General features: G+C 40.6%; 1 protein-coding gene across 2 annotated transcripts in view; it reads right to left on the bottom strand.

The window, feature by feature from the left end:
- COL11A1 (collagen type XI alpha 1 chain) overlaps positions 1-27442 on the bottom strand; it is a 211714-nt gene that overhangs the window by 46600 nt on the left and 137672 nt on the right. For both annotated transcript variants that reach the window (XM_083156920.1, XM_083156921.1), the window contains 9 exons: positions 24757-24810; positions 23561-23614; positions 17356-17409; positions 16654-16761; positions 15837-15926; positions 13327-13380; positions 7803-7910; positions 2877-2984; positions 589-642 (listed from right to left, as the gene is read on the bottom strand). In XM_083156920.1, coding sequence (XP_083013046.1) covers positions 589-642; positions 2877-2984; positions 7803-7910; positions 13327-13380; positions 15837-15926; positions 16654-16761; positions 17356-17409; positions 23561-23614; positions 24757-24810 — 684 coding nt within the window. The remainder of the gene's footprint in view (positions 1-588; positions 643-2876; positions 2985-7802; positions 7911-13326; positions 13381-15836; positions 15927-16653; positions 16762-17355; positions 17410-23560; positions 23615-24756; positions 24811-27442) is intronic.

The raw sequence follows: 27442 nt of genomic DNA, 5'->3' as shown, positions 1-27442 counted from the left end.
CTCAAAGCCGCCCAGTGTGTATGGCCCGGCGATGAGCGGTGAGTGCTGCTGCGCGCTCCCGCATCATCACCGGGAAAGCCGTTCATCTGCTGGTGTTACCAGCAGATGAGTGGCTTTGAGGACGGCTTTGCATAGCGCTGCGCTATGCAAAGCCATCCTCCCCACGTCATCGGCGCCGGGCAGGGGGTAAGCCGCTCATTGTGTATGCACTGAGCGGCTTTCCCCCCAGCAATGAACGCGATCATCGTTGTCCATACATGCTGGGCATAGTCGTCCAGTGTGTATGGACCTTTAGTCATAGTGTACAGTAAGGGTATAAAGGAAGACCAGCCATGGTGTCTGACTGCAGCTACTGTATTTCAATGTTTCCACATACAGTATATCTCTCTTATGTTGCTGTATTTTTTGTTAATTGTACTGATTATTATGCAATGTGATTATTTTATAGAGGTGTATATATCTACAGGCTTTCTTGACCACAGAAACCATGACATTTAATGGGTTTACAATGGCTTGAAGGATATAAAAATGTAGTCCAGTTGTGTTAGCCTTTCAGTTTTGATTTATAAGGCAGCTTTGCTCACTCACCTGTTCTCCTTTATCTCCCTTTCCTCCTTTCTGACCAGGCTCTCCTATTTCACCCTAAAAAAAAAAAAAAAAAATGTGAATGATTCAAGGGATTTCCCAGTAGCGTGTGCAAATGTCACATCGTTTGGAGGGAGCTGGCATTGTGTGTATTGATCGCTCTTCATATTCTGACAGCTTAATCCCACTATTGATTAGCATGGTACTCCCTGGGATTTGCAGAGAACTCTCCGAGAGGCTTAAATAGATGATCAGTAAGTGGAAGAAGGGTGGTGGGGTCGGTAAGGCAGCCGTAGATTACTAATAAGACATTCAGGTGCCGGAGAAAATAGTAACCATGATACGTTGATAATATTATCAGCAGATATCCCAGTTTATCTGATCTGCTAAAAATGACAGTTGCATTATATATATATTTATACATATATATTTATACACTATGCTACAATGATTTCCATACATTGGTGTTTTGTTAGTTTAGAAGCTTTTGCTGTGTACAGTATAGCAGTGGATAATGTCATTCTATGGGCCAGATGCATTGAGCTTCAAAAGTGATAAAATATAGAGTGATAAACAGCCAGCCATCTCCTACCTGCCATGTCACAGACTGTGGGGCAGATTTATTAAGCTCGATGAAGTGATAAACTGTCTGGATTTTATCACCAGCCAATCAGCTCCTAACTGTGAAGTTACAGCCTTGGTTTGAAAAATGACAGGTAGGAGATGATTGGCCAGGGATAAAAACCAGACACATTGTCACTTCACTGAGCTTAATAAATCTACCCCACAGTTTAAAAAATGTCAGGCAGGCACTGATTGGTTGGTTTTTTATCAGTCTCCATTTTATTACTTTTGAAGCTCATTGCATCTGGCTCTATGTCACTATACGGTATACTGTATAAACTACTGAGATATTATTTTTATTTACTATATCAAGATTTGCAACATTTATGTTACATTGATATTTACTTTCTAAAGGTGTGTAGGCTTGCTATTCGATCCCGATGCGATCAGATCGGATCGGGATTGAATCGCAGGGCAAGCCACCTGAAAGGCATGCGATTTGGACGATATAGTGCAGACCTGCACTATATGGTCATTGCAACCCTGTCTATCTGGGTTTCGATTTGTGATGCCACAGGAGCGCATCGGGATCGCAAGGTAAAAAAACCTGTGCAATCTGCATACGATCTGCATGCGATCCCTATGCGATTTTGACCGTATAGTCAAAATCTAATGCTGATTGTACCCGTGTGTACACACCATTAAACACTAGGGGGTGAATTTACAAAGGAGGGAGCTCTATTGAAGATGGGATGTTGCCCATAGAAACCAATCAGATTCTACTTCTTATATAGTTATCACATTCTTGAAGATAATAGATAATAGAATCTGATTGGTGGCTATAAGCAACATCCCATCTTTAACAGACCTTTCATCTTAGTACATTTACCTCTGGGTATGCAGTTTTGCTTAATGGCAATATTATCCTAAGTTTCACATCTCCCTGATTTCAATCTGATCACTAAGCATACTGTACATCCTGCATAATGATCGTTAGAGACTCTGAAAATAGCAGTTAACAGATTTAAATTAAAATTCAGACATTCAGGTAAATGCCGCCCGACTGAACACCCGCCCCTTTTCAGACCGAAGGCTGTAAAAATCATTCGATGGTGTGCAACCATTGAATGATTTTTCCCTCCTTGAGTTCTCATGCAAGGGGATGTGCTACTGTACACATCCCCTTACATGCGAACTCAAGGAGGGAAAAATCATTCAATGGTTGCACACCATCGAATGATTTTTCCAGCCTTCGGTCTGAAAAGTAAGTCAGTACTTACTTTTCAGACGGTCGCTGTCTTCTAAATTAGCAAGGGATTGGCCAAATTTTTTGGGGTGATGCCCATAAAATGCTGGGTGGTCCTCTGCTGCCTCCCCCTGCCCACCCCCATTCCTGGAGCGAACGGCTCGGCAAGTGTAAAACTCGCCAAAGCCGCTCGCTCCTGGGGTTTGCGCATGTATATAACCATGAACATCGGGGAAGGGGCCGAATTCGGACCCAAACGAAAAGGAATGAATCGGCCACATAGTACACAGGGGCAGATTGGGAACTAAAAGAACAATCAATGATTAATCAATATATGATAATTAATATAAGTGATATTAATGCAATTACTTGACTAATACAATATTAGGTTGTTCTGAAATAAAATAATAGCTTATTAGTTACATGTTAGTTGATACCAAGGAAATCCTGTCTAAAATGTCTGTCTGCCCATTGTCATCACCTTGTCACCATCTTCACCAGGTGGTCCTTGAGGGCCGGCAGGACCCGGAAGTCCCACAGGTCCTTGTATTCCATCTCGTCCAGCTGGTCCCTGAGGTCCTTTCTCTCCCTAAAATTAATTGGAAAAGAATGTCAGAGATCTTCACATAAAGTGATCAATATCCAAATATAAACTTCACTGTATAACAAAAGATGTTCATTGACCCACAAAGGTTTACCTACTTCTAATGTCAAAATAATAACTGACTAATAGATCTAACTAAATCTAATAAAAAGGACAAAAGGTGCAAACAATACAGCCACGTTAAAACATGCAATCATCACATACAGTATGCAGTACTTATGCTTGTCATTGCGAGCTTGCATATATAATTGTTACTATTGCAACAGCTCTTTCTGTGTATACTACACAATTCATGACTCAGGGGCAGATTTACTAAGCCTGGGGAAGTGGGTGGTACTTTATCACAGGCCAATCAGCTCCAGCTATCATGCTATAGGTTGGGGTTGAAAGTGACAGTTGGGAGCTGATTGGCGGGTGCATTACCAACAGTCACGTTATCACTTCACCAGGCTTAATAAATATGCCCCTCTGTTACTCTTGCTGGTGCACACAAGGAGTTCTTGATTTAGAACAGGTGTCACAGGGCACAGGGAGGCCTCTGCTGTATACACATAATTACTTTTTCATTCCATTTTGTACAGTGGTTGTCATCTTTGGGTACTCAGCACTATGCAGTACCAGCACCGGTATTTTTGAATCACTTCAAATTATTATAACTAGTTCCAGATTCAGGAAGAAATTAGTGAAATAATTCCTGGTATTATTAAAAAGTGCCTTACATGTGTGCTACATGTTAATACAGTATGTAAAGATGTGCAGTTTGGTGGGTATATGTTCCCTGTGTCTCCCCTGTACATGTCCATCACCCTCCCCAGGGTATACCTGTATGTGTTATGTATATTTGTACTGTCTGTGCTTATCTGTTACCTACCTGGCTGTTGCAACGACCAGTGGCACTGCTGATGGCTGCATACGCGCTGTGCTGCTCAGCAAATATATGTTCCCGTGTGCGATAACTGTACTGTCTCTGCTAATATTTTTACCTACCTGGCTGTTGCAACGACCAGAGTTCTACTGATGGCTGCCTAGGTGTTGTGCAGCACGGCAGGTATGTGTTCCCTGCGTCTATAAACCCCAGGGTACATCTAGCGTATACCTGTATGTGTTATGTATATCTGTACTGTCACTGTTGAACTGTTACCTTACCGGCTGTTGTACAGCAATCCAAACTAAATTCCTAGTATACGCAACTATACCTGGCCAATAAATCTGATTCTGAAAGCTAATGAATATTTGCTGTTATGTTGGCCAAGTGGCCATTTCCCAGTGCTTGAAATGAGTCACCAGAAACCTCACAAACTTCATGTTTACTGTGTATTTACTTTATTCCTAAGCATATAAATTATTCTCTGCGGGTGTACTATGATTTACATGGAGCTCAGCTCAATGTAATACATTAGTGGCTGTAAAGGATGCTCTCATTTTCCTGTCACCGGGACACATCCATCATTATGATAAATCAAAATAGTAGTCAGAATAATCAGTATACCATCCATTTTCATAAAGCCCTATCATTATCTGTCACACACTACATACTGATGCGAGGAAATGGCAAAGATTGAATGGATTTGTCAACATAATACCATTAAGTAAATCCAGACAGATGCATAACAGGCCAGTTCTGGAATCATATGTCAGTCACTTCCCAGCCTTGAGTATTAAGGCCCCCATACACTAGCCGATTTTGGTCAGATTTCAGCCAGATCAGTCGGATCTGGCCGAAATCGGACCAAAATCGGCTAGTTTTGATGTCCCCTCAGATCCGATGCGCGGTCTTGTGCGCATCGGATCTGCGTCGGGTGGTCGGACCTGCTGCACGTCCGACCACCCGACTTGGGACCTAGTGGGGCGGCGAGGCGGTAGAGGGAGCAGGGGGGGCTGGAGACGCTGCGGGGGGACACAGGCGGCATAGAGCCGGGCAGGGGGAGCCGGCAAGAGCTGTCAGTATTGAATAAAAAAAAAAGACCATACAATGCATGGGTGGCCTGTGATTGGCTGAGCGCTCTCTCAGCCAGTCAGCAATTGGCTGAGAGAGCGCTCAGCCAATCACAGGCTGCCCATTCATTGTATAGGCTTTTTTTTCTGGTACTGACAGCTCCCGCCGGCTCCCCCTGCCCGGCTCTATGCCGCCTGTGTCCCCCGCAGCGTCCCCAGCCCCCCCTGCTCCCTCTACCGCCTCGCCGCACAGACGCTGTCCCCTGCAGCGTCCCCAGCAGTGGGGGACACAGACGTGTCCCCCGCAGCGTCCCCAGCCCCCCTGCTCCCTCTACCGCCTCGCCGCACAGACGCTGTCCCCCGCAGCGTCCCCAGCAGCGGGGGACACAGACGTGTCCCCCGCAGCGTCCCCTGCTCCCACCAGCTCCCACCTCTGTAGCCCCCCCCCCCCCCTGCTCCCCGGGTTTTTTACATGTGATAAATCGAGACGATTTATCACATGTAAAAAATGGCACATCAAGTGCCAATCTAATCAAGCTCAGGGGGAAGTCGGGGGCGACTTGTCCTAAGGACAAGTCGCCCTAGTGTATGGGGGCCTTTACAGTATTGCAGTGAGGACTTCCTGCCATGACACTATAAACACCCCATCAACCCCTTTGATTCAGTGAGGGCAATTCAATTGTTTAATGGGAGTCAATAATTGCATATCGCCCATCACTTTATACAGGACGCAACTGTTGCAATTGTAAAGCACAATGGAATATGCTGCACTATATAAGAAACAAATGAATAATTGTTTGGGCGCCCATTGATTTTAAACACTGTTCACATCCAGAATTATCGGGTTTAGGTATGAAAAATTACTTAACCCAACTAATGTACTTTTCGTGGGAGACTATGATCAGAAACAACTGATTAGCTGATAGTGGGTGTGCATGATGGCAATGTAAGCAGGAACATGTGTGGGTGCCTGGCCCGGGGAAGGAGCAGATCTACTTACCTCTGTCCCCCTTTGGTGAGCGGCGCCCCCTTTGCAGTCCAGCGGTGGGTGCCGCACTTGGTGTGGGCCTCCAGCATGGCGGGTGAGAATTCTGCCACTGAACCACCATCCGCACCCTCCGCCACGCCTAGGCCACACCTGCCACTGGACTGCAAAGGGGAAGCTGCTCGCCGGAGGGGAACAGAGGTAAGTACGCTCTGCTCCTTCCCGGGCTAAGCACCTACCCGCGTCCCGCTTACATTGCCACCATGTACGTGGGGTTCAGCAATACCACACCAATAACACAACATATAATGAGCAATATCGCTCACAAGATTTAAAATGAGCATCACCATTCATTTTAACGCCAAGCGTGTCAAGGCTTTACTTTTTCCTGCCACACCAATATATAAGTGTATTGCTTTTTTATTATTGTACTGACTGCAGAAATGTAACATATTATTTTATCTATACATGTACTCCATATTCATCATCACTGTGCTATGTACAGTAGTGGTACAGTATTTGCCATTAATTCTGATGTACATTGTAGTGCTGGCTTATGTCTATGCTAATACACTGCATCCCAGATCTCACAGACATTACATTCAAACCACTAATTAATGCAACACATTTCTTAGTTCTATAACCTTATTGCGAGCCAGAGGGTACAATAATGTTTGAGCTCTCAGAAGGTGCAATTGCTATAACAAATTGTGTGTCACCTACTGACGCTCTTTTTGAATAACAATTGTGCAGTTTTTCTGCCTGCAGGCTTTTTAAGCTCCTTCTAGACTTGTTTGGATTGCATAATCTAATAACTGCAAGTCTCAAGCTAAAACACAAAACAAAGGTCCCCGAGAGCTGGGACTTACAGAGAGAGCAGCATGAAGGACAAATCTGTGAGCAAAGGCAACTGGCTTTTGTGTTTTCAGACATACGCTCATCTACTTTTAATAATCTGTAAACATTTATTTAGCTTTTATTCAGGTCTGCAAAGTAGATCATTGTCTTTGAATAAACCATTTCTCTAGCTGTATTTTTTTTTTAACTGTTTAGCACAAAGTATACACATGCTACATTACTTGCGTGTTGCTCTATCAGTTTGTAATAAGCAAAGGTGCGGTAACGTGTGGAGCAAAGGGGTGGCTCATACCCTCCCAAACATTTGAGATGCACAAGGTAATGCTGTTGATAGAGCAAGGCTCTGTACAACCTCCAATACACATTACAGTGCCAGCGGGCACTAGGACCCACGAGGCACTCACAGCAAGTTTGTCAGCTATACACCCTGATCTCCTGCTACAGCCACAAGGGTTGTTTATCTATGCTGTACCATCACCACTTAGATGCCCAAGCGATGTACTGCCCCTACATTCTGCACCATGCGAACTACAACGACTAACAAATCATGTACTCTCCAGCCTTCTACTGTATAGATCCAGCAGGTAAGATACCTGCATTACTACTGTTTTTAACCACTGCATCAGACTGGTTTAGTGAAGGATTACTCAGCTGTCCCTGTGGGTGCAACTTGCAGCAATTTACGGGTTGCCAAAATTATATCTTGTCCGTCCTAATCTAAAAAAAATTGTATAAGGGTTATGAAGGTGTCATAAAGTAAATATGGAGTAAAAAGTATATAGACTGGTGAATATTGGATTATCATTATTATGGAGTTATTAAAAAAAAAAGAAAAACATTTTAATTCAATTTTACATGTCCCTACTGGGTGATTCCATTTTCTGTAATGTGTCGCAGCTGCGTACATCACAGATAATTATGATGCATCAATATTGCTCCTCTTATGTTCTAGATTGTTTTTTTTTTAGTACAGATGGGTATAAGATGAGGACATAGACTTCCATCCTAATACAGTGCATACTCACTGGTGCTCCCTTCTCTCCTGCTGGTCCTGGTGGGCCTTGAGGTCCAGGTCTTCCAGGAAGACCAATTGGCCCAGCTGTGCCTGCTGCTCCTCTTTCTCCAGCAGAACCCTACAGAACAGAAAACAAGAATCACTTAATGGTCAAAAACAAATTATATGTATGTTGTGAACATTGTAAGATATTTGTAGCTTTTCTTCCCCCACTGCACAGTGCAATTGCAAATTCAATGAGTTGCAACTTATGGTACACAGCTAGGCTAGCACCAGACTATGATCTCCTATCTTTAGCCTTCCCGTAATAGCACTAGAACATATATATGCAAATAGGGATGGCGACACTCCGGACTCAATAAAGACCATAACAACAGCGTCAAGTGGTCATACGTGTGTGTGTGTGTGTGTGTGTGTGTGTGTGTGTGTGTGTGCGTCAAAATGTATACCCTAGGCCAGAGGTTCCCAAACTTTTGGAATTATGGCACACTAATAAATCTGAATTTCTTTTACAACACCCCTAGACAAAAACTTTTTTATTTTAAGTATAAGGAAAATTAGTTTATACTGTATGTCATCTTTAGGGTCGTTATGTTTTGAGGGGCCAGATTCACTTCTCTTTGTCCACATATGTTAGGATTGGCAGTGACAAGCACTGGTTTTGCCCATTACATTCATCTAAAATTTTTTAATTGGTCCTGAACCACCAGTCCAAGGCACCCCTGCAAGTGTCCCAAGGCACCCCAGGGTGCCACGGTACACAGCTTGGGAACCTCTGCCCTAGGCTAAAGTCTAAATATATAACATTAATTGAGGTGATCCAGGAACATAATGTTTTGTATTGTATAAGCTACAGGTCACTATAGGACATTTTTCCAGTGTTCATTGAAATTTAGGTGGTTTAAAGTCTCGATCTACTGTTAATTTAAAACATAGGACAATTCAAATATTGGAGGTAAATATAAACCATTAAAAAATGTTGTCTAACAAAATGTAGCCAAAATATTTTAATGATCGAAGTATCCATCTTTTGCAGATATAAATGTTGGACACCAGAGCCGAAACTAGGCCTGTGTGAGCAGCTGCCGCTGCACAGTACTGTCTGGGAGGCACTGTTACTGCCCCAAGGTCACTTCATCTGACTAGCAGGGACCAGCTCTGCTACATTACCAACTGGCGTGTCTTTTAGACTCTCCAGGCTAGCACCCAGTACTGCACTTATTAGTGACAGTGACCCCGGTACCATCATGACATCATCGGTCAGGGGACGTGGACAGCACATGCCGCACTGCTGAGAACACTTGTTGCATTCTATTTATTCTATTCCTAAACCTGTTGCAGAAGTTTCCACGAATGTGTTGCAATAATAGAGTACTTTGCTTTCACCCTTCTTTCCAGTTCATTCCAATTCAGCTTAAGTGATGGCAATGTCATGGCTTGAGGGTTACCATCTTATTCTATTCTTTAAAGGTAGTTCTTGCTTAGTCGGGAGGCATGTTCTGAATTATTATCTTTCTGTTGAACTCTTGACCAACCATGCATAGACCAGATGGAATTGCTTGGTGTTTCAAAATACTATAGTAGTCCTCTTATCTTAAGTTGCCAGTCACTCTGTGCAAGTCATCATCCAACAAAAGATCCGCAGTCCTTCCTGCTTACTTCTGCGATGAGCCAAAGATTTACAATTTTGAATTATTGACAAGACCTTCTTCTATTCTTTGGTAGTCCGCTGGCGGTGCTTCATGGCCCAGGCAAGCCTCCTTTCTTATTGTAGAACTGCCTTTTTTATTGTCCCTCAAACTTGCAGCTAAAGATTTCTCTTCGCTGTTAAAAGCCTACTTTGACCAGTTTCAATCTGTGTTTAAAGTTGTTTTCATGTGAGGTGTCTCACTCCCATAATCTTGTCTTCTGATTCTGTTATGGCTTTGCGTCTACCAGAACCCTTGGTGTCGGAAACTGTGTGCGCGGTCTCATTGTCTATTTTTTTGCAATTTCTCTAAAGGAAAGACCTTCACTTTATAGAGTTACGGTATAATGGTCTGTCTTTCTTTGTTAATTGCCTTTTTCTCACCATTACAATAGTGATACAATACTTCCTGCATTGCAATATTGTTCAAAGAATGATTCAGAGGTGTAATAACAGTCTGTCCCAACACTGCTTAAATCGAGACAGGTGGTTTGTAGTCAAGTAATCAACACAATGCACACCTGTAGGAACTGTTTATATTAACCTTCAAGGCTTATTTTACCTCCATTGCCCATTACTTATTCCCAATAACTATGAAATATATGTTATTTTTCCGTTTTTGCTTTTACCTTTCTACCATTTCCGGTTACGACTAAATTTAAATTGTTTACATTTCAAGAAAAAAAATTGAAATATGGTGGTGGTCTATATTGTGACCGCTATATTTACTTATAATCAAGACATTTATTTAAAAACTATAAAAATAATTATATAGAAGCTTCTGCACTACCGTATGATTGATTGATTTCTTGCTTCGAACTAGACTGTATACAGTATTTGTGGCAGCATTATACATGTATATGTGAGTGCTGACCTAACTGGTATTGTATATATATATAAATATATATAGAGTCCAGGCAGTTTGCACACTTAATAGAGCAGCATCAGAGTGCCCAGGCCACATAAGGATAAGTTAGAATAAACAAGGAAGCCAGCACATCCAGTTCAAAAGAAAAAAAAAAAGATTTTTATATCTTGAGAAAAAGCGTGAAATACAAAGCTGGACACACTATGGATGATAATCTTCAGACACAAAAATTACAGTCCATATAGAGGGTTACCGCAGTCAGATGGCACATGCATGGTGGTCCACTGTCAAGCCACTGATGCCCGACGGCCGTTTCGGTGTATTCACCGTCCTCAGGAGCATGCCCGTGTAGCCCCACGCCCCCTTCGCCCATGTAGCCCCACCCCTGCTAACCCTGTGGGGTTAGCAGGGGTGGGGCTACATGGACGAAGGGGTGTGGCTGCATGGTCAGAGGGGGCGGGGCTACACGGATGGAGGTGCGGGGCTACACAGGACAGAAGGGGTGGAGCTATGAGGGATCAAGACTGAAGACACAGGAGAGGATGAGCTGCCAGGAGAAGACTAAAGTGTGAGTGAACTATGTCGGCAACTGATGTGGGCATGTGTATAGGCAGCACTAATAATGTCGGCAACTTGTGTGGGCACATGTGTAGGCAGCGGTACTAATGTCGGCAACTGGTGTGGGCACGTGTATAGGCAGTGCTTCTTCTGTTGGTATCTGATGTGGGCATATTTGTATAGGCAGGGCTACTAAAGTCGGCAACTAGTGTTGGCACTCGAATACTACTGTTGGGAACTGGTGTGGGCACGTGTATAGGCAGCGCTACTAATGTCAGCAACTGGTGTGGGCATATTTATATAGGCAGTGCTACTAATGTCGGCAACTGGTGTTGGCATATGGTTACGCAGCGCTACTAATTTCGGCAACTGGTGTGAGTATGTTTATAAGCAGCACTACTAATGTCGGCAACTGGTGTTGGCATATGGTTACGCAGCGCTACTAATGTCGGCAACTGGTGTGAGTATGTGTATAGGCAGTGCTACTAATGTCGGCAACTGGTGTGGGCATGTGTATAGGCAGCACTACTGCTGTTGGCAACTGGTTAATCAGCTTCCAGCTTGCATTTTTCAGGCTGTGTTTGCAAAAATGACACTGATTAGTGAGTACCTGATTTTGGGGTTTATTCTGGTTGATTCGCAAGGCTGCGATTTTGCAGCCTTGCGAGTCCACCAAACCCCGCCCGGTGAATGGACTCCCACCCTCTGCCCCCTCGAAGTGCGGGTTCGCCCGCACAGGCTGCGAATGGATGTTTTGCATAAACATCCATTCGCATGCCTCGGGTAACCACCCACATCTTTCGATGGTCTCCGACCATTGAATGGTGTGTTGCGTGCACGCATATATAAGTGTCTTTTAAGTTACTTACATATGAGTGCACGCTGGCGCGGATATGGCCAGCCGGATATGTCAGCTACCCGCCCCCCCCCCCCCCCCGCACCTGCATCACTGCCTCATTACCATGAGAACGCCCAGCATTCTCATGGGAACGCCCATGGAACGCTGGGCGTTCCCATATGGTAATAGGGCAGCCCGGCGCCCCCCGCCCATCTCCGCCCCCTGGACTCCGTCATGGGTGCGTGCAGCCGGCGAACCGAAAGTTCACCGTGGGTGCACGCACCATATGTCTGCACATGCGCAGAAACCCTCCTGCACAAGCGCAGACACGCAACATCGGTCCTGCGTGCAAATACACGCAGGACCGAACAAACATGAATGACCCCCTTTATCCTTTCCCAAACTTTAAGTACCTTCTGATAGAGATATATATATATATATATATATATATATATATATATATATATATATATATATAATTTAATAGAAACACACAAAAAAAGGTGACTTTATTTCCTGTATTATTAGTGTAGGAGGCATTGAAAAATGTGTCCATTAAAAGTGTTGACAATCCTGGTGCTCTAACAGAACATTCAGAGTGTCCTCTTGAAGCCTAGTGTACTAAGTGCTACATGAGCGCTCCCAGAGAAGTCCATTATATTGTACTGAGCACTCATGCTGGTGATGGTTCCTTGTGAGGATGAAATTGGCACATATGTACAGTTCCATTCACATTCATTATTTTTTTATAAGGTCAGCTTTTTAATGGCTTTAAGAACCATGTTTTTAACAATATATGTGAGACAAACAAAGGCTTATAAATAGTTGCAGCAATACTGTGTCTAATGCTTTAAAGTGGGTGCTGTGGCAACCTGCATACTTTAGGGAACTGGCACCTCTTGGTCAGTGGTCCATGACTAATTCAAATTAATTATGGGCAATGCTATAGGAAAAAAACAGTGCTGTGGCTTCCCATCATAAAATATGTTCCTGTCCAACACCACATAACTGAACCTAAGGATGACATACAGCAGCGGTTCTCAAACTGTGCGTCCTGACACCAAAGTGGGTCCCGACCTTCTCAGAATGGGGTCGCGACTCCATGTTGCTGACCATCAGGCTGATGACTTTTCTAATCTCAGTCAGTGATTCAAGGACTCTGAAATATCTGTTGAATTGTCTGTTCTTTTACACTCCTCCCATCATTCTGTGCCTCCACAATGCTGCCATGTATGTGCTGTCTGCTGACTACACATGTGATGTGATGACCTTCTGCGGTAACTTGCTGGGGGTCCTGTAATTTATTTTTATTGTCTGATGGGGTCCCACCGCAAAATAGTTTGAGGACCCCTGACATACAGTATAAACACATATTAAGTAATTGAATAAGTTTTTCTAAATTTGCCAATGAGAAGCTTTTGGCTGAGGGGTGCTGTTAAAATAAATCAGATAGTCTAGGGTTCTGTGATTCCAAAAAGTTTGAGAATCACTGGTATAGGATAAGGATAATGTCAATATTATATAATGTTTACACTTGGTTGATTTCATCTAAGGAAATAGACATAGAGAGAAGGGATACTTACAATAGGACCTGGAGGCCCCTGTGGCCCTTCTCCACCTTTCAAGCCTGCAGCACCCTGAAATAAAGTAAAATTATATTTTCACTAGAACATAGAAGAATTATTACAAAATAAATGGCTCCTTATCTGAGCTATGAAAATGGGAACATTTATTTTAAATAAGGCTAAACCCCCTGCTCACTTATACTATTGTATAAAAGCTTTGCTTTCCCAGGTTACCCTTTAACTGGCTAACACCATCATGTCTGTTGCTAAAGCAATATATGTGAATGTATGTTGACAACTTTGTGAACAGGTTAATTTTGAATATGCTGTAATGTACTGTATTAGCCATAGGGCCAACCACACATGTAAAGATTCACATGTATGTAATAATTGCTCCCATTCAATAGTTGTTCTCGAAAAAGACACCAACGGATATTAATGCATATATTTTTATAAACTTTCTATATAAAAAATGTTCTATCTTCATGATTTCATTTTTTTTAATACATTGTAACTTAACATACAGCTGAAGCAACATCAGACATACAGTATTTATTATGTAACTAAGAAGATGAAGTGCCAGTCGTTAAGTTGCTATGAATGAATCAATGGCCTTCTCCTTTGTTTGAGTTTGGCCTTCTCCTTTGTTTGAGATAATTTCTGCAGAACCTGGAAACCTGTCACTTACACTGTGTAAGTTTAATTAAACAGCTACCTCCTAGCATGAAGACTTGTCACAAAGGGGAGAAACAGTTTATAACATAGTCCATGTTTAAATATAATAAAGAACTGGATGTTCATTATCATATTTAAACACTGACTACAGTATATTGTGTACAACAGTTTGATTGATTTTATTTTATGCAGAACTGCAAATAGTGTTTCTTCACTGCTATTTTGGTTTTCAAAGCAAAATACTCAGGAATTGCTAGAAAATTATCCAGGCACTAAGGTGAAGCGAGAATGTACAAGTACCTGATCCTTTCTGGGGCCTGGGAATCTAAGGGGTGGGTACACATCTAAGATAATGTGGTCACACAACACACATGGCTCATGCTGAGGGCCCAGGTCAAGGCATTGACACACTCACAAATGTGGTCACCCTACTAATACATGTGTTTGGTAGATCTCTTGATAGTTTGAATATGATGGTATTAATGTCATTTACTGACCCATACTTATTTTTTAGAATCAACTTGGAAAAGGCAATTCACATGCATCCCAGGGTTCTAATGCAACTGATGGATGAGTTAGCAAATCCTCTGTATTACATTTTTGGTAAATCATTTTTATCTGGTATGGTGTCAAAGGACTGTAGAACAGCGGAAATAGCTGAAGGAGAAAAGATTTCATACCCTCCAAAAGAAAGGCTTTTTTATGGTCATGGCAGAAAAAGTATGGATCTCTCTTCCAGAAGAAGTGGTGTCGGTAGACACAATAAATACATTTAAAGTAAGATTGGACAAGCATTTATTGGATACAAACTTCAGAAACTTCACAAAATTAAGCCCAAAGTGGAAGAAAATCCAAATGGGATGAAGCTTGAACTTGATGGATGTAAGTCTTCTTTCAACCTAAACTACTAGGTTACTATGTTACTGCTTTGGAACTGAGATCGTAACTGCATGAATATCTGTGTCCAAACAATTTTCATGGGTGTTACTGGAAGGAAACTAGGGGGGGAATACAATTCCACTGACACCAGTGGTCGTGGGCATTCTGTGCCTGCCATAGATGGTTGCAATGGTCCACAGATAGTGTATTTTTGTATATGCACAGGTGTAAGAGCACCAGGTGTGTCTCTCCATGTTACAATATATACTGTATCAAGGGTATTTAACATTCTCTATGGCTGTGACCTAGATTATATCAGCTGATTATTTACAGAACGTAGAAGTCAGCTTTGGTTGGTATTGTACTTTTAAGGTCTCATTTACTAACAATGCATTCAGGTTCTAACTACAGTAGCTGTTTTATGTCTAGGGGAATTAAGACAAACAAGTGCTCCAATGGTTGCTTTAGTTTAGTGCATATTTTGAACACTGCGGCAATGTTAGGGAAAGTGCCTTATTGAATAACATACGAACCCTTATAAAAGTAGATTTTATTTATACATTTTATAGATTTTATTTTAATACATCAAAAAATTTTTAAATTGATCATTTACGTGGGACCTTGTACAAAATTGTTTTTATTTATAAAGTGCCACATTATAATGTAGCACAATACAGAGACCATTTCTAAACATTCACATTAGTATTTGATCCACTGTAAATTGCAGTATAAATTATATACCGCACAAACACACTAGGGCCAATAATTACCAGCATCAAAATCATCGACCTTGTCATTTTAAGACTGCAGCAGAACACAGAAGCAGAAAAAACATTCCCACAGGTAGTACCATGCACAGAAACAAACTCATGGCAAATTACTTTAGATGGTACTGGCTCTAAATTTGTCTATATTCTGAAACCTTTATACAGATATACTAGATGTAGATTGCCAGATCTGATCTGGTTTCTTACCTGAGCTCCAGGAAGACCCCTCTCTCCGGAAAATCCGCGTAGACCCGGTGGACCGTCTTTTCCAGAAACTCCTTGAGGACCTGGGTCTCCCTGTTTGTAAAAAAATAAAATAAAATGATATGCTATTAATGCTAGGCACAGTAGATAGTCACAACACAACAACAGTAGGATATTTATGTTTAGAGGGCTGGAAAACAGACTGAAACCCCTTTCACATCGCACTTTTAAAACGGTATATTGCCGGTTTGTTTCCATTTTAAAACGTTTAAGGCTGCAATGTGAAAGTGCCAGAGTTGAATTACCGGTTAAAGTTAACCGGTATTTCAACACGGTTAAAAAGCAGAGTCCTACACGTTTTAAAGACTTTTTTTTGGCAGTTTGAACAGCTCTATTTCAATGGCTTGAAACGTGTCCCTTGGGGGTTAAACGGGTTGAATGTTTGAATGGTATTAAATTATTTTTAAAACGGTTTTCACCTGCAATGTGAAAGGTCTCAAGGCTCAGACCCATTTTAAAGTCCCATTTAAGAATACCGTGTCATTACCCATTTCTGCAATGTGAAAGCAGTATAAAACAGCCAACCTGACCATCGACTAGGAGACACATAGGTGTTCCAGGTCAAGCAGACAAAAGATAATTGGATCTGAATGTCACATGATCAAGTAATCTTTAATCACCTAATGCCCTCTACAAACAGGATTGCTTGCTGTTGCGATCTGTCCAAGCCAATAGTGTCAAATAAAAAAGTTATATGGTCATTAAGTATACCACTTTAAAAACTTGTATCAGGTACATAACCTCTAAGTGATATACACACCTTTGCACCCTCTTTCCCTGCAGCACCTGGTAACCCTTGCTCGCCTGGTGGCCCAGGTGGACCTGGATGACCTCTTTCCCCAATGGGACCAGTTTCTCCAGTTGGACCCTGGACAAAAGAGAAGTAAAAATAAAATAATGGTTTGTTTTTTAGAGAAGAAAGCGGAGATAGGATAAAAACATGAGTATGCCAGTGAAAACAAAGTAAATTGATTTATATATATAGATAGATAGAGAGAGAGAGAGAGAGAGAGAGAGAGAGACGTGGAGGATGAGGCACTCACAACTTAGATTTAAATAAAGGCAAACAGAGCCATAGGTATAACAACGTTTAAAATTCTATTGAATTTGTCATCAGGTAACCTGATGACAAATTCAATAGAAATTTGAAACGTTGTTATACCTATGGCTCTGTTTGCCTTTATTTGAATCTAAGTGGTGAGTGCCTCATCCTCCACGTCTCTATGCTTCTACATATGACGGCACCGGCTGGAGTTTCACTCATCATTGGGAGTGCTAACCCTCCGTCTCTTATATATATATATATATATATATATATATATATATATATATATATATATACATATATATATATATATATATATATATATATATATATATATAAACATGGGGTTGTGTAATAATAAATAAAGGGAAATAAAGAAATAAAGGCAATTCTGGAAAGGAAAAGTGTGGTACTTACTTGGGGACCGACAACACCTCCAGGACCTGGGGGACCAGTTTTGCCTTGGAAACCCTGAAAAAGTGTACATTAAAGTTCATAGATGTTTTGTATAATGCAACATACCCAAAAGAGAAAAACAGTTCTGAGCAACACCACACAGAGCAACCACAACCCATTAACAGAACACCACTTTCACAGACAAGGCCTATATTAAACCAATATCAGCGCAGAAAAAATACAAAAATGATGCAAAATCTTGTGAAGTGTCATATGAGCTGTGATGGTTTTACTGTGTTTATTTTTATTATCAAATACTTTTTATATACGTTTTATATGTGTATTATGCTGTGAAATACATTGTAAAGCCTTATATCTGTTGAAACATTGGTAACGTAACCTTGCTTCTCTACTCACCGAGTCTTCGGCTGCACAGTTACAATGCCCATTAGCAAGCTGAAGCGAATCTAGCACGTGCCAAACTACATGATCTCTTTCAGCGCGGTACAAAATGCAGCTTGGCGTATAAAGTGGTTAAATAAATAAAAAGCATTTCATTCGCCTAGAAATAAGAGGTTATGATGGCATGGGGGAAAATAGTATTACACGTAAAATAATCTATGCATGAGGAGGGCATAGTTACTTGTTAGGAAGCAATCAAATCCATTCTGCTAATACATTACATTATAATGAGAAAGGCAGTGCAGAGCGCTCTCTTATTTACTGGTAACCACAATGAATGCACAAATATGCATGTCCTGTAGACCATAAAAACAGCAAAAGGAACAATAACTTCAAAAATAAATTAATTTGTGCTATAGAAAGTTCTCCTTGACATACCTCAAAATGACTAGTCAGCTACATAGAGTAAAGTTAGCCAGTTTCTGGGTTCCAACCCATATTCACAAGTGGGCCATGTATCGCTATACTATCAACCTCTGTCTCATAGATATTGGTCATGAAATGTCTTGGTCATACTCCAGAAAATTTTACTTTTCTAGAGACAGAAATAATATGGTTTGTTATGCACCTACAACAATGCCGCCATGGTTGTAATGTTTACTAAAGCCATTAAATTGAGGGCTTTATTCTTGTTTGTTTGTAAGTGAAGTTAAAAAAAAAAAAAAAGCAAAACTAGGTTGCCCTGCAGGTGGGGTAGATATAACATATAGGGCCTTATTCTGGTTCACTCTTTCTGGCAAATTCCTTCTGAGATGGACAAAACCATCTGCAATGCAGGGGGGCAGATGTAAAATGTGCAGAGAGAATTAGATTTGGGTGAGTTATTTTGTTTCTGTGCAGGGAAAATACTGACTGCTTTATTTTTACACTGCAATATAGATCTCACTTTGAAGTAAAACACCATCCAAATCGAATTGTCTCTGCACAAATTACATCTACCCCACTTGGGTAATTCAGTACTCGAAAAGGATCTAGGAGTCCAAATAGACAACAAACTGGGGTGTAGTGCTCAATGTAATATAGCAGCAAAAAAGCCAACAAAATTCTAGCATGTATTAAAAGGGGCATGGAAACTAGGGACTCAAAAGTAATTATGCCTCTGTACAAATCATTGTTTGGACCGCACCTCGAATACGGAGTACAATTCTGGGCCCTACACTATAAAAAGGACATCATAGAATTAGAAAAAATCCACAGAAGAGCAACAAAGCTTATTACGGGAATGGAAAATTTAAGCTACGTTCATCTAGAACAGCGGTTCTCAAACTGTGGGTCCTGACCCCAAAGTGGTCCTGATCACCTCAGCATGGGGTCACGACTATGTTGCTGACCATTAGGCAAATGTGTCTATGGCTCCCTGTCACAATAGCGGTCACTTCACTTCACTGACCACACATGTAACCTGCAGTGCACATGGTCTTGTCCATCTAATAAGGAATTTGCCAGAAGGAGTAAACCAGAATAAGGCCCCTAAAGTAAGATTTAGATTTTGGTGGGGTGTGTTCAAACTGAAATGTAAAGTGCAGTGTAAAGGGGCATACACATGGCACAATTTTATCACTTAGAAACATGGCCCTGGGCGAGGGTGATCCGTGGTCCTGCACGTCACTATCACCCGCAGAGATAGGCAGTGCTTTTTTGATTTTATGCTTTACTTAGAAACATGAATTAGGGCCTCTGTTGTGAGCATCAATGTCTACAGTGATACTGCTGACAAAGTTAAAATGCTTTCACAAACATCACAACCATGTTGGCATACTGATGTCGGCTTTGTTGTTTTCCCAGTTTGTTGATTTATTCCCTGGCAAGCATCATGCACTTTCATGAGCATGATTTCCACACACTGAATGACTACATACAGTACTTTGGGCAGGATGCATGAAGCATGTTTGGAGCTTTGACTGTAAAATATTGTTTAATGCATCTCACCCTTTGTGTAAAGAAGGCAGATTGCTCTTTAATGTAGAAAGGTAGTGTGCTAAACATTCAGGGGTGATGCAGAGCTGGACACAAGTGCATTTTTATTCACTCATATTACAGGTGATGCAGAGTCACATGGTACCACAATGTATCTCCACTTGGGACTGAAGGGATGTAACTGGGCTGTTGTTATGTAGGTTAAATTTAGCAGGGGATTGTGGCTCTGCACAGTGTATCTATAGGAGTGGCCCAGTCACAGAGATGCATATAGGCAAACGCAAAAACATACTCCATTTACTTAATGTTGGGGGCATTTACTGCGGCGAAATTCAAATAGTGGAGCCACACAAAGTGCTTCTCCAAATGCTGCAAAACATTACCACCTGGGACAGGCAGTTGGTGTGGCCCCCCTATTTGGATTTTGTACTGCTCTTCAGCCCAACCACTGCAACTGCCACTGTCAAGGACTAAGTTTTAGTTTTATATGAGATTTTCTCCAAATCTCCAGTCAGATTTCCTCCAAATGGATTGATTCAAAACTGGCTACTACTGGCATAGTGGCATAGTTTAGACTTTATTAATCTTAGCACAGTTTTTCCTAAGGAAACTACATTCATCTGGTATGTGCAAGGGAACTCTAGTGAAGTTCTATTATTGTATTATTGATTGTTCTCACTTATAGTGTTTTAGAATGGTTTGGCTCTTGCTCTGATGCTGAGTATAAATCTCTTCAGAGAGTGGTATAGACGGCAAGTAGAATAATTGGGGTTGCTCTACCAAGCATCCAACATGTATATGAAAATCGTCTCCTCTCAAAAGTGAAGAGCATTTTGAGGGATCCTTCGCATAATAGTGGAGAGCTGTTCTCCTTATTATCATCAAATAGGAGATATCACTCCATTTTGTGTAGGACGTCATTTTTGAGAGTTTCTTTCCACAGGCAATGTGTATTTTAAATAATTAGTAGGAGTATAAGTTGTAATTTTGGTGGTGAAGTACGGTTCTATATTTCTGATGTTCCTTTTTTTGTTTTGTCTATGCTGTACTGTTTTACATTTTGTTAACTGTTCATATTTTATGTGGGCATTTGATGATAACTAAAGATAATATAATTATAATTATTATTATTATTATTGTGTGGCAGATGTAGGAAGCAGTGATAAGGGAGAAGTGAGTCAGTGGAGAAGGTTCCCTGGGGTGTTTAAAAAAATAATACCAGCCACAGGGGTTAAAGTAAAATTTTGAAGAAAAATACTGGTTTTACCCCACTAAGAGGTTTATTTACAGAGATTGACTGAATTTTTACCAGATAAGAAAGACACCCTGAGTATCAGTAAGATGTAAAATATAAACCACATGTGCAACAGTGCAGCAAATATGTGGTAACACATTTATTATGAAGTTTGTAGAGAAAAACAATCATTATTGTTACGTAAAAAAGAATCCTCACTGGAATGGAGTAAGAATGATGTGATTTCTGTCAAAATAAATCACTGAATTTATTGAAAGTATGCCTATGTTAGCCGTATAATTGTACCTCATAAAGCAAGATATTTTATGATGAAATGTTAGCAGTGCTTTCTGTGCCATAGGCTGAAGATGGCACTAAATGCCCTTAAATGAAAGCCATCTTATAAACCTCAATTTTCATATGTCTTATAAGTTCACTTTGAGGTATATTTTATAGATTTTTTTTTATTATTTATTGCACTTTAGTTTTGTTATAATACTTTGTTGTGATGCTTTTTTTGCTCCAAGATGGCGGGAAACACTATTACTACAGCTTTTCATCAAGATAGTTTGGGCAATGATTCCGTATAATAGCAAAGGGTAGAACACCAGAACAACCAATAAATATAGAATTTTATGTAATAAAATCAATGTTTAAAGAACTACTGTATAGGTATTATACATTATTTTTCACATGGATTAATGCAACAGCTTTGTTCCTGAGCTGCACCTGCAAGGGAATTGTCAGTTTCAAGCAGCACAAGCAACATATTTAATGAGGGGGAAGCAAATGGTTAGTGGCATTTAAATCCATTTGTTCAAAGAAGGTGTTTGCAACATGGCATACCTATAAAGTGATTATATGGACATTTCTGCAGCAGGCTTAATAGCTGAGGCAAGATCAGTAAAAGCGATGGAGATTTAGGATACTGTACCATGATATATGTTTGTGTGTGTGAGATAATGGGGGAAATTTACTAAGATGTGTATTCTACTTCACATGTGATGTTGCTATGGGCAACCAATCAGATCCTTTCTACTATCTTCTAGTGGGTGCTAAATAAATAAGTAGCTTCTGAATGGTTGCCTATAGCAACATCACATGTGAAGTAGAATACACATCTTAGTAAATTTCCACAATATGTTAGATCTTAAACCAGTCCTCTTGGAATTCGTTTTTAGACTAGTCTAACTACAAATGTGTCCTCATACATTATAGCCAGAGTCATAGGTCCCGTGCAACTCGGCTTGTGCTGAGTGTCTGTTTCACATCTTTTGTCTTAATCGCAATGCAACAAAAACTCTTCATGCGACCACACTGATTAATTTGTTATGCAGAACTTATACTTTTTTGAGTGAATGGGTCCAAGGGGGGTATTCAATCATGTGCTGTCATTTTGACCATGGGTAGTTGCAGGCGTTTTCGACCATTTTTTCACCCTTTTCTTTTTGTTTTTTTTTAATCGGCATGGGCAAAAACACCCAACAATTCCCAAAAAATGTGGATCAGTGATGAATTTGCCGGTCCACATGGTTTTCACCCAGTCGAACAATCGGCACAGGCAATGAATTTGTCTAATCTAATTTGCCCTAAAAAATTGCTGATAATTGCTGTATATAAAGTGCTAATGCATTTTTTTTTATGGTAAGTTTCATTCTGCTTCATCTGTATACATAATACTAATTCATGTGTGGTACAAATTGCAGTCCAGAATCTCTGGCACAGATAAAGTGGTGACTCTATGGTGCAAATACAGTAAGATGAAAAATGAAACAAAGAGTTGCTATGCTACACCACTACATTTGGCTCCCTCATGATAAAAGGATGATAAAAAGTCATAAAGGACCCTCCAATCAGCACCTAACTGCCATGCTACAGGCTGTGTTTGAAAAATGAAAGGAGCCAATTGGGTGGTCCTTATAACTCTTTATCACCCTCCACCTTATCACTTGTTATGGCTGAATACATTTGGCCTATTGTTCTGAGATGTACGCTATCTCACTTGCATGAAACCACCTATGAGGGAAATTCACTGATTGGGTGATACATACACTCCTTTATACTTCTTCTTCCTACTACTTATTTTCCAGTTACAGGTTTATGTTCTGAATTAATTAAATGACATACAAACTTAAACAGCAAATAATTAATTTAGCCCAAATTGCTGCAAATGGAAAATAGTTGGTAAGAAACGCATGATTGTGTACTGGGCAAATTAGAAGGTAGGAAGGCAGTGGGTCATTATTTAAACTTATATACAAATTTGTCACAAGAAAGGCAACAAACAAAACCTAAATATAATTTTAATGTCAGCTAATTAGACAGCCCACAGAAACCAGTACAGGTGCAGTGAGATGGGCTAATTAGCTGAGTAAAAACCCTGCCAGAATATATACTGTACAGTAGAATTTGCAGCTGTTTGACATCCACACCTCTGAAATGAAATATTTGCTACTTGCCACAAACAAGTCTAGCCAGGTACGGGAACACACCATCGCTCTAATCTTAGAAGTGTCTTCTCCTACCTGGCCAGGAATGTTTGAAGAAAGTAGCGCTCAGAAGATGACCTGGCTGTGTAACAGCTGATGAGAAGGATGAAGATGCAATACTTACAGTCTCACCACGTTGTCCAGGGTGGCCGGGCAACCCATCCTTTCCAGGAGGCCCCTTGAAAACAGCAATAAATGTAAGTGTTACCATGATGGAAGTTTTGTATTGTACTAGTGAGCTTGTGTTTTGGTCAGTTATGTGTGTGCATACTGTATATAATGGGATGGTCAGATATGGATAATCTATCAAACAATCCAAGAATAAGAATCCACTAAGGTCAATAACAATGTATTCTATGTACAACACATGTTTTATCCTACCAATATATGAAACAATATACAATACAGCTCAATATGGTTAATGTGACATGAGAGGGGAATTAAAGGATCAATTTAAAAAGTTATCTGACATAAGAATAGGTTAATGCAAGGGATATCATAGATATTTCTTTTGACAGCTACATGCATAGATATATATTTTGACAGCTACTTTATTGCCTTCTTAAGAATGTGCTAGCATCTATGGCCTATATCTGATAAAGGATAAATAGGCCCCCCATTCATAATTCTTTCTACATAACAATCCAGGGGTGGAACCAGGATCTTGGGTCTGACCCGGCACCGACCCAGCTCTGGAGCTTTCAAATTGAACCCGGGTCGCCTATTATACTGAGGGTGACCCAGGTTTAACCCTGCTTAAAACCCGGGTCGAATTGTCAAGCGTACCCCTGTCAGCCAGCCCAAGTAGTGGAACCCAGCAGAGATTTCCCCTGTACCCCTGTAGGCCAGTTCAAGCAGTGGAACCCACCAGAGATTTCCCCTGTACCCCTGTAGGCCAGTCCAAGCAGTGGAACCCACTAGAGATTTCCCCTGTACCCCTGTGGGCCAGTTCAACCCTCAGTACTACAAGTTTATGCTTCACTGGATGGGACAGAGAACTTTGGGCAGACGTTATCCATCCCTACAGCTTAAGCCCTTAACCAGTCACAAAGTGGTCTAGCAAATAAAACCTTTATTAACTGAATAATTTACTGTTCTAAAGAAGTGGTCACTTAAAGTACAAAACATGACTAGATGCAGCCTCTAAATTAATTATATGGTAGAATGAATTCTAGTACTGCTGCAGCCAATTATCTTCCATATTCCAAGACTGCTGTGCTGTAGTATAGAATTTAAATAATTCAGCACAGCTAGCATAAGCCCAGACTGACTGAATGAAAACTAACACCACCCCTGCTGGACAGAGGCATGAGTACTTACAGGGGGGCCCTTTGGTCCTGGGAATCCAACTGGGCCCTGTGGTCCTTGAGGTCCCTAGGATGCAAAGGAAGATACACACTAGTTAGTAAGATAAATGTTATTATGTTGGCAAAAAAAGTGCAAACCATTAAATTCTCTACACTGGCAGTGAAAAGTTAATCAAACAGAAGATCAATTCTCTAAGTAGGGAAAATCATATTATAGTTAACATTTCCCTATTATTGCTAAAGTAGATTGTGCCCTTGGCACTATAGTAATTAGATTAATGAAAGATCAAACAAATGTAATGTGTATAGCAATGAAATGGACTGGAACAGTAGATTTAAAGAACAGTGCTCTATAGTCTGTTCTGCTCTATTAGACCCATGTATACCATATTCTGCAGCACATGGCATGGGGAGTAATGGGGAAAGCAAAGCAGAACATTTTGTTTTAATTTATGTTTTATAGATCAAAATGCTGGAGCTCATAAGTGAATGGTCCAGGAATCTGGGCAAAGGGACTAATGGTAAATTGGTTCATTGTATCATCCTCTTTGACAATTAAATAAAATAACAGCTTGCACTGATCAGGAGTAATGAACACTTAAGAGCAAATTATATTGGTGTAAATTGCTGGCAAGAACATTTCACAACCATTAATGGAAAGGAGTTTGATAGATTTTGTCAATAGGGCGAAATATGTTTTTTTTTTTTTTTTCATTTGTCACAGCATATCATCTTAGAACTCTTTTGTACAAAAATGTTCCTATACTCACCTAAAGTAACAAGATGATAGATTTATTTTTGTAATCAATGCTTATTGAGTACCCATAAGCATACAGAACATAAACAATTACATCAATAGTGGCAAAAACAAAACCAAGTGACAAAGCAGTTACAGTTTCAAACAGCAGAGACATTCCACAAACAGACAAGATATATTTAACAGACAAAGGGTGACAGACAAGGGAAGGTTGGGTTATAGGGTTATAGGATACATGGGGGGGGGGGGGGGGGCATAGACTATGTAGTGCCAATTATAATGCAATACTAGCAGGTAGAAATGAATTCAGACCATATATGTGGAAGAAAAATGTATATTTTCCATGTCTGTTTTTATTATTAATGTTTCAGGACCAGTCGTGAAAAAGATAAGCAAAGACAGATTTCCAGTGTACTGAGATTCCTGCCGTTGCAACATTATTGCAATGTGTAAATAATAATACAACAAAAAATGGAGATGGGCATAGACAGGTATCTGAAAGGCCAGAACATGACATATGTACCGATGCGTGAGCCAGCAACTCTTGTGGAGATGGAGATTACCTACTGCCAAAAGGAAGAGATCCTGGGACAGGTTCACCAAATACGGAACACAGTACCGGGGGCAAGATGGTTATGTTACTAAATTCTGAAATTATTTGACTTGATTTCCACCTGTTTCCAGAGCTAGTGATGAGAATTATAAAAGATATAAAACCCGTGGCAGTACTACATACCCCTGATTAACGTCAATAAGAGCACCAAAGAAACGTATTATGCCCTGCAGATCCAGAACTAATGGTTGTGGATCACTGAGTCTTGATTATAGACTGAAGAGAAGTATTTAGACACAATTAAAAGATGTTATGCCTGGAACTAAATCCACCCCCCCTATCCCCAAAATCCAAATTGTCAAAATGAATGTTTCAATCTCTGAGCTCCATGTACAAACCCACAATACCTTTGCAATATATTTACAGTATGTAGGCCTACAGTACTGTACATGAAAATTCCTGACATTGTATGTTTTCCAATAATGTCTTACACCGGGGCCCTTATTCAGATCTGATCACAGTAGAAATTTGTTCTCAAATGGGCAAAACCATGTGCACTGCAGGTGGGGCAGATGTAACATGTATACAGAGAGTTATATTTGTGTGAGTTATTTTGTCTCTGTGCAGGGTAAATACTGGCTGCATTATTTTTACACTGCAATTTAGATTTCCGTTCCACTGAAAATAAATAAATATCAACTACATATAGCACACTTTTATCTTAATATATATTACATGTGCAATTACAGTTGATTTAACAAAACAAATTGAAATATGTGACTCAGAGCTTTGTTTAAAACAAAGAAAAAAACAGCCTTTATTTAGGGTCTATGGCCAGAGATAGTGATCTAAAACTGCAGTTAATCTACAGTGAGTGTGTGCAGCATTGGAAATTATTATCTAGTACGGATCTATAATACTCGTAATGCAGACACAGACGTCACCACGAGAATCAAGATTTAGGAAGCATCATTGTGAATGGGAACAATTAAACAGCGACACATATTATTGCTTTCAGTGTCTAGTGCATTATATAAAACACTAAAACGGCTAAGTGGTGATTGTAGAGATTAGAAGAATGTTTATTTACAATGTTACAGGAAACATAAAGCAGATTTATCCTTTACATTTACAGGGTCTATTTCCAGACTCCTGCAGTGAGTTGTTGCTTCAGTGTGTGTAACTGAACAGGGTGCAGATAATTACAACACTGGAGCAGAAAATCTATTCTGTGACAAAGGCAACTGAGGGGGCCGATTCAGGTCGATTTGTTATGGGCCAAATTCATCCCCATCCCCAATGGTTGGAGTTTTGCACAAACCCCGGGAGTGAACGTCTCCATAGTGGGAGGGAAGGAGGTGGGCACAGGGCTGGGTGTCCCTGCTTTGG

Source organism: Crinia signifera, chromosome 8 (genome assembly GCF_055691185.1).
Source record: "Crinia signifera chromosome 8, ASM5569118v1, whole genome shotgun sequence".
In the NCBI taxonomy this organism is placed as follows: domain Eukaryota; kingdom Metazoa; phylum Chordata; class Amphibia; order Anura; family Myobatrachidae; genus Crinia; species Crinia signifera.
The sequence above is the reverse complement of the archived record's forward strand: the minus strand, read 5'-3'. Positions and strand labels throughout refer to the sequence as shown.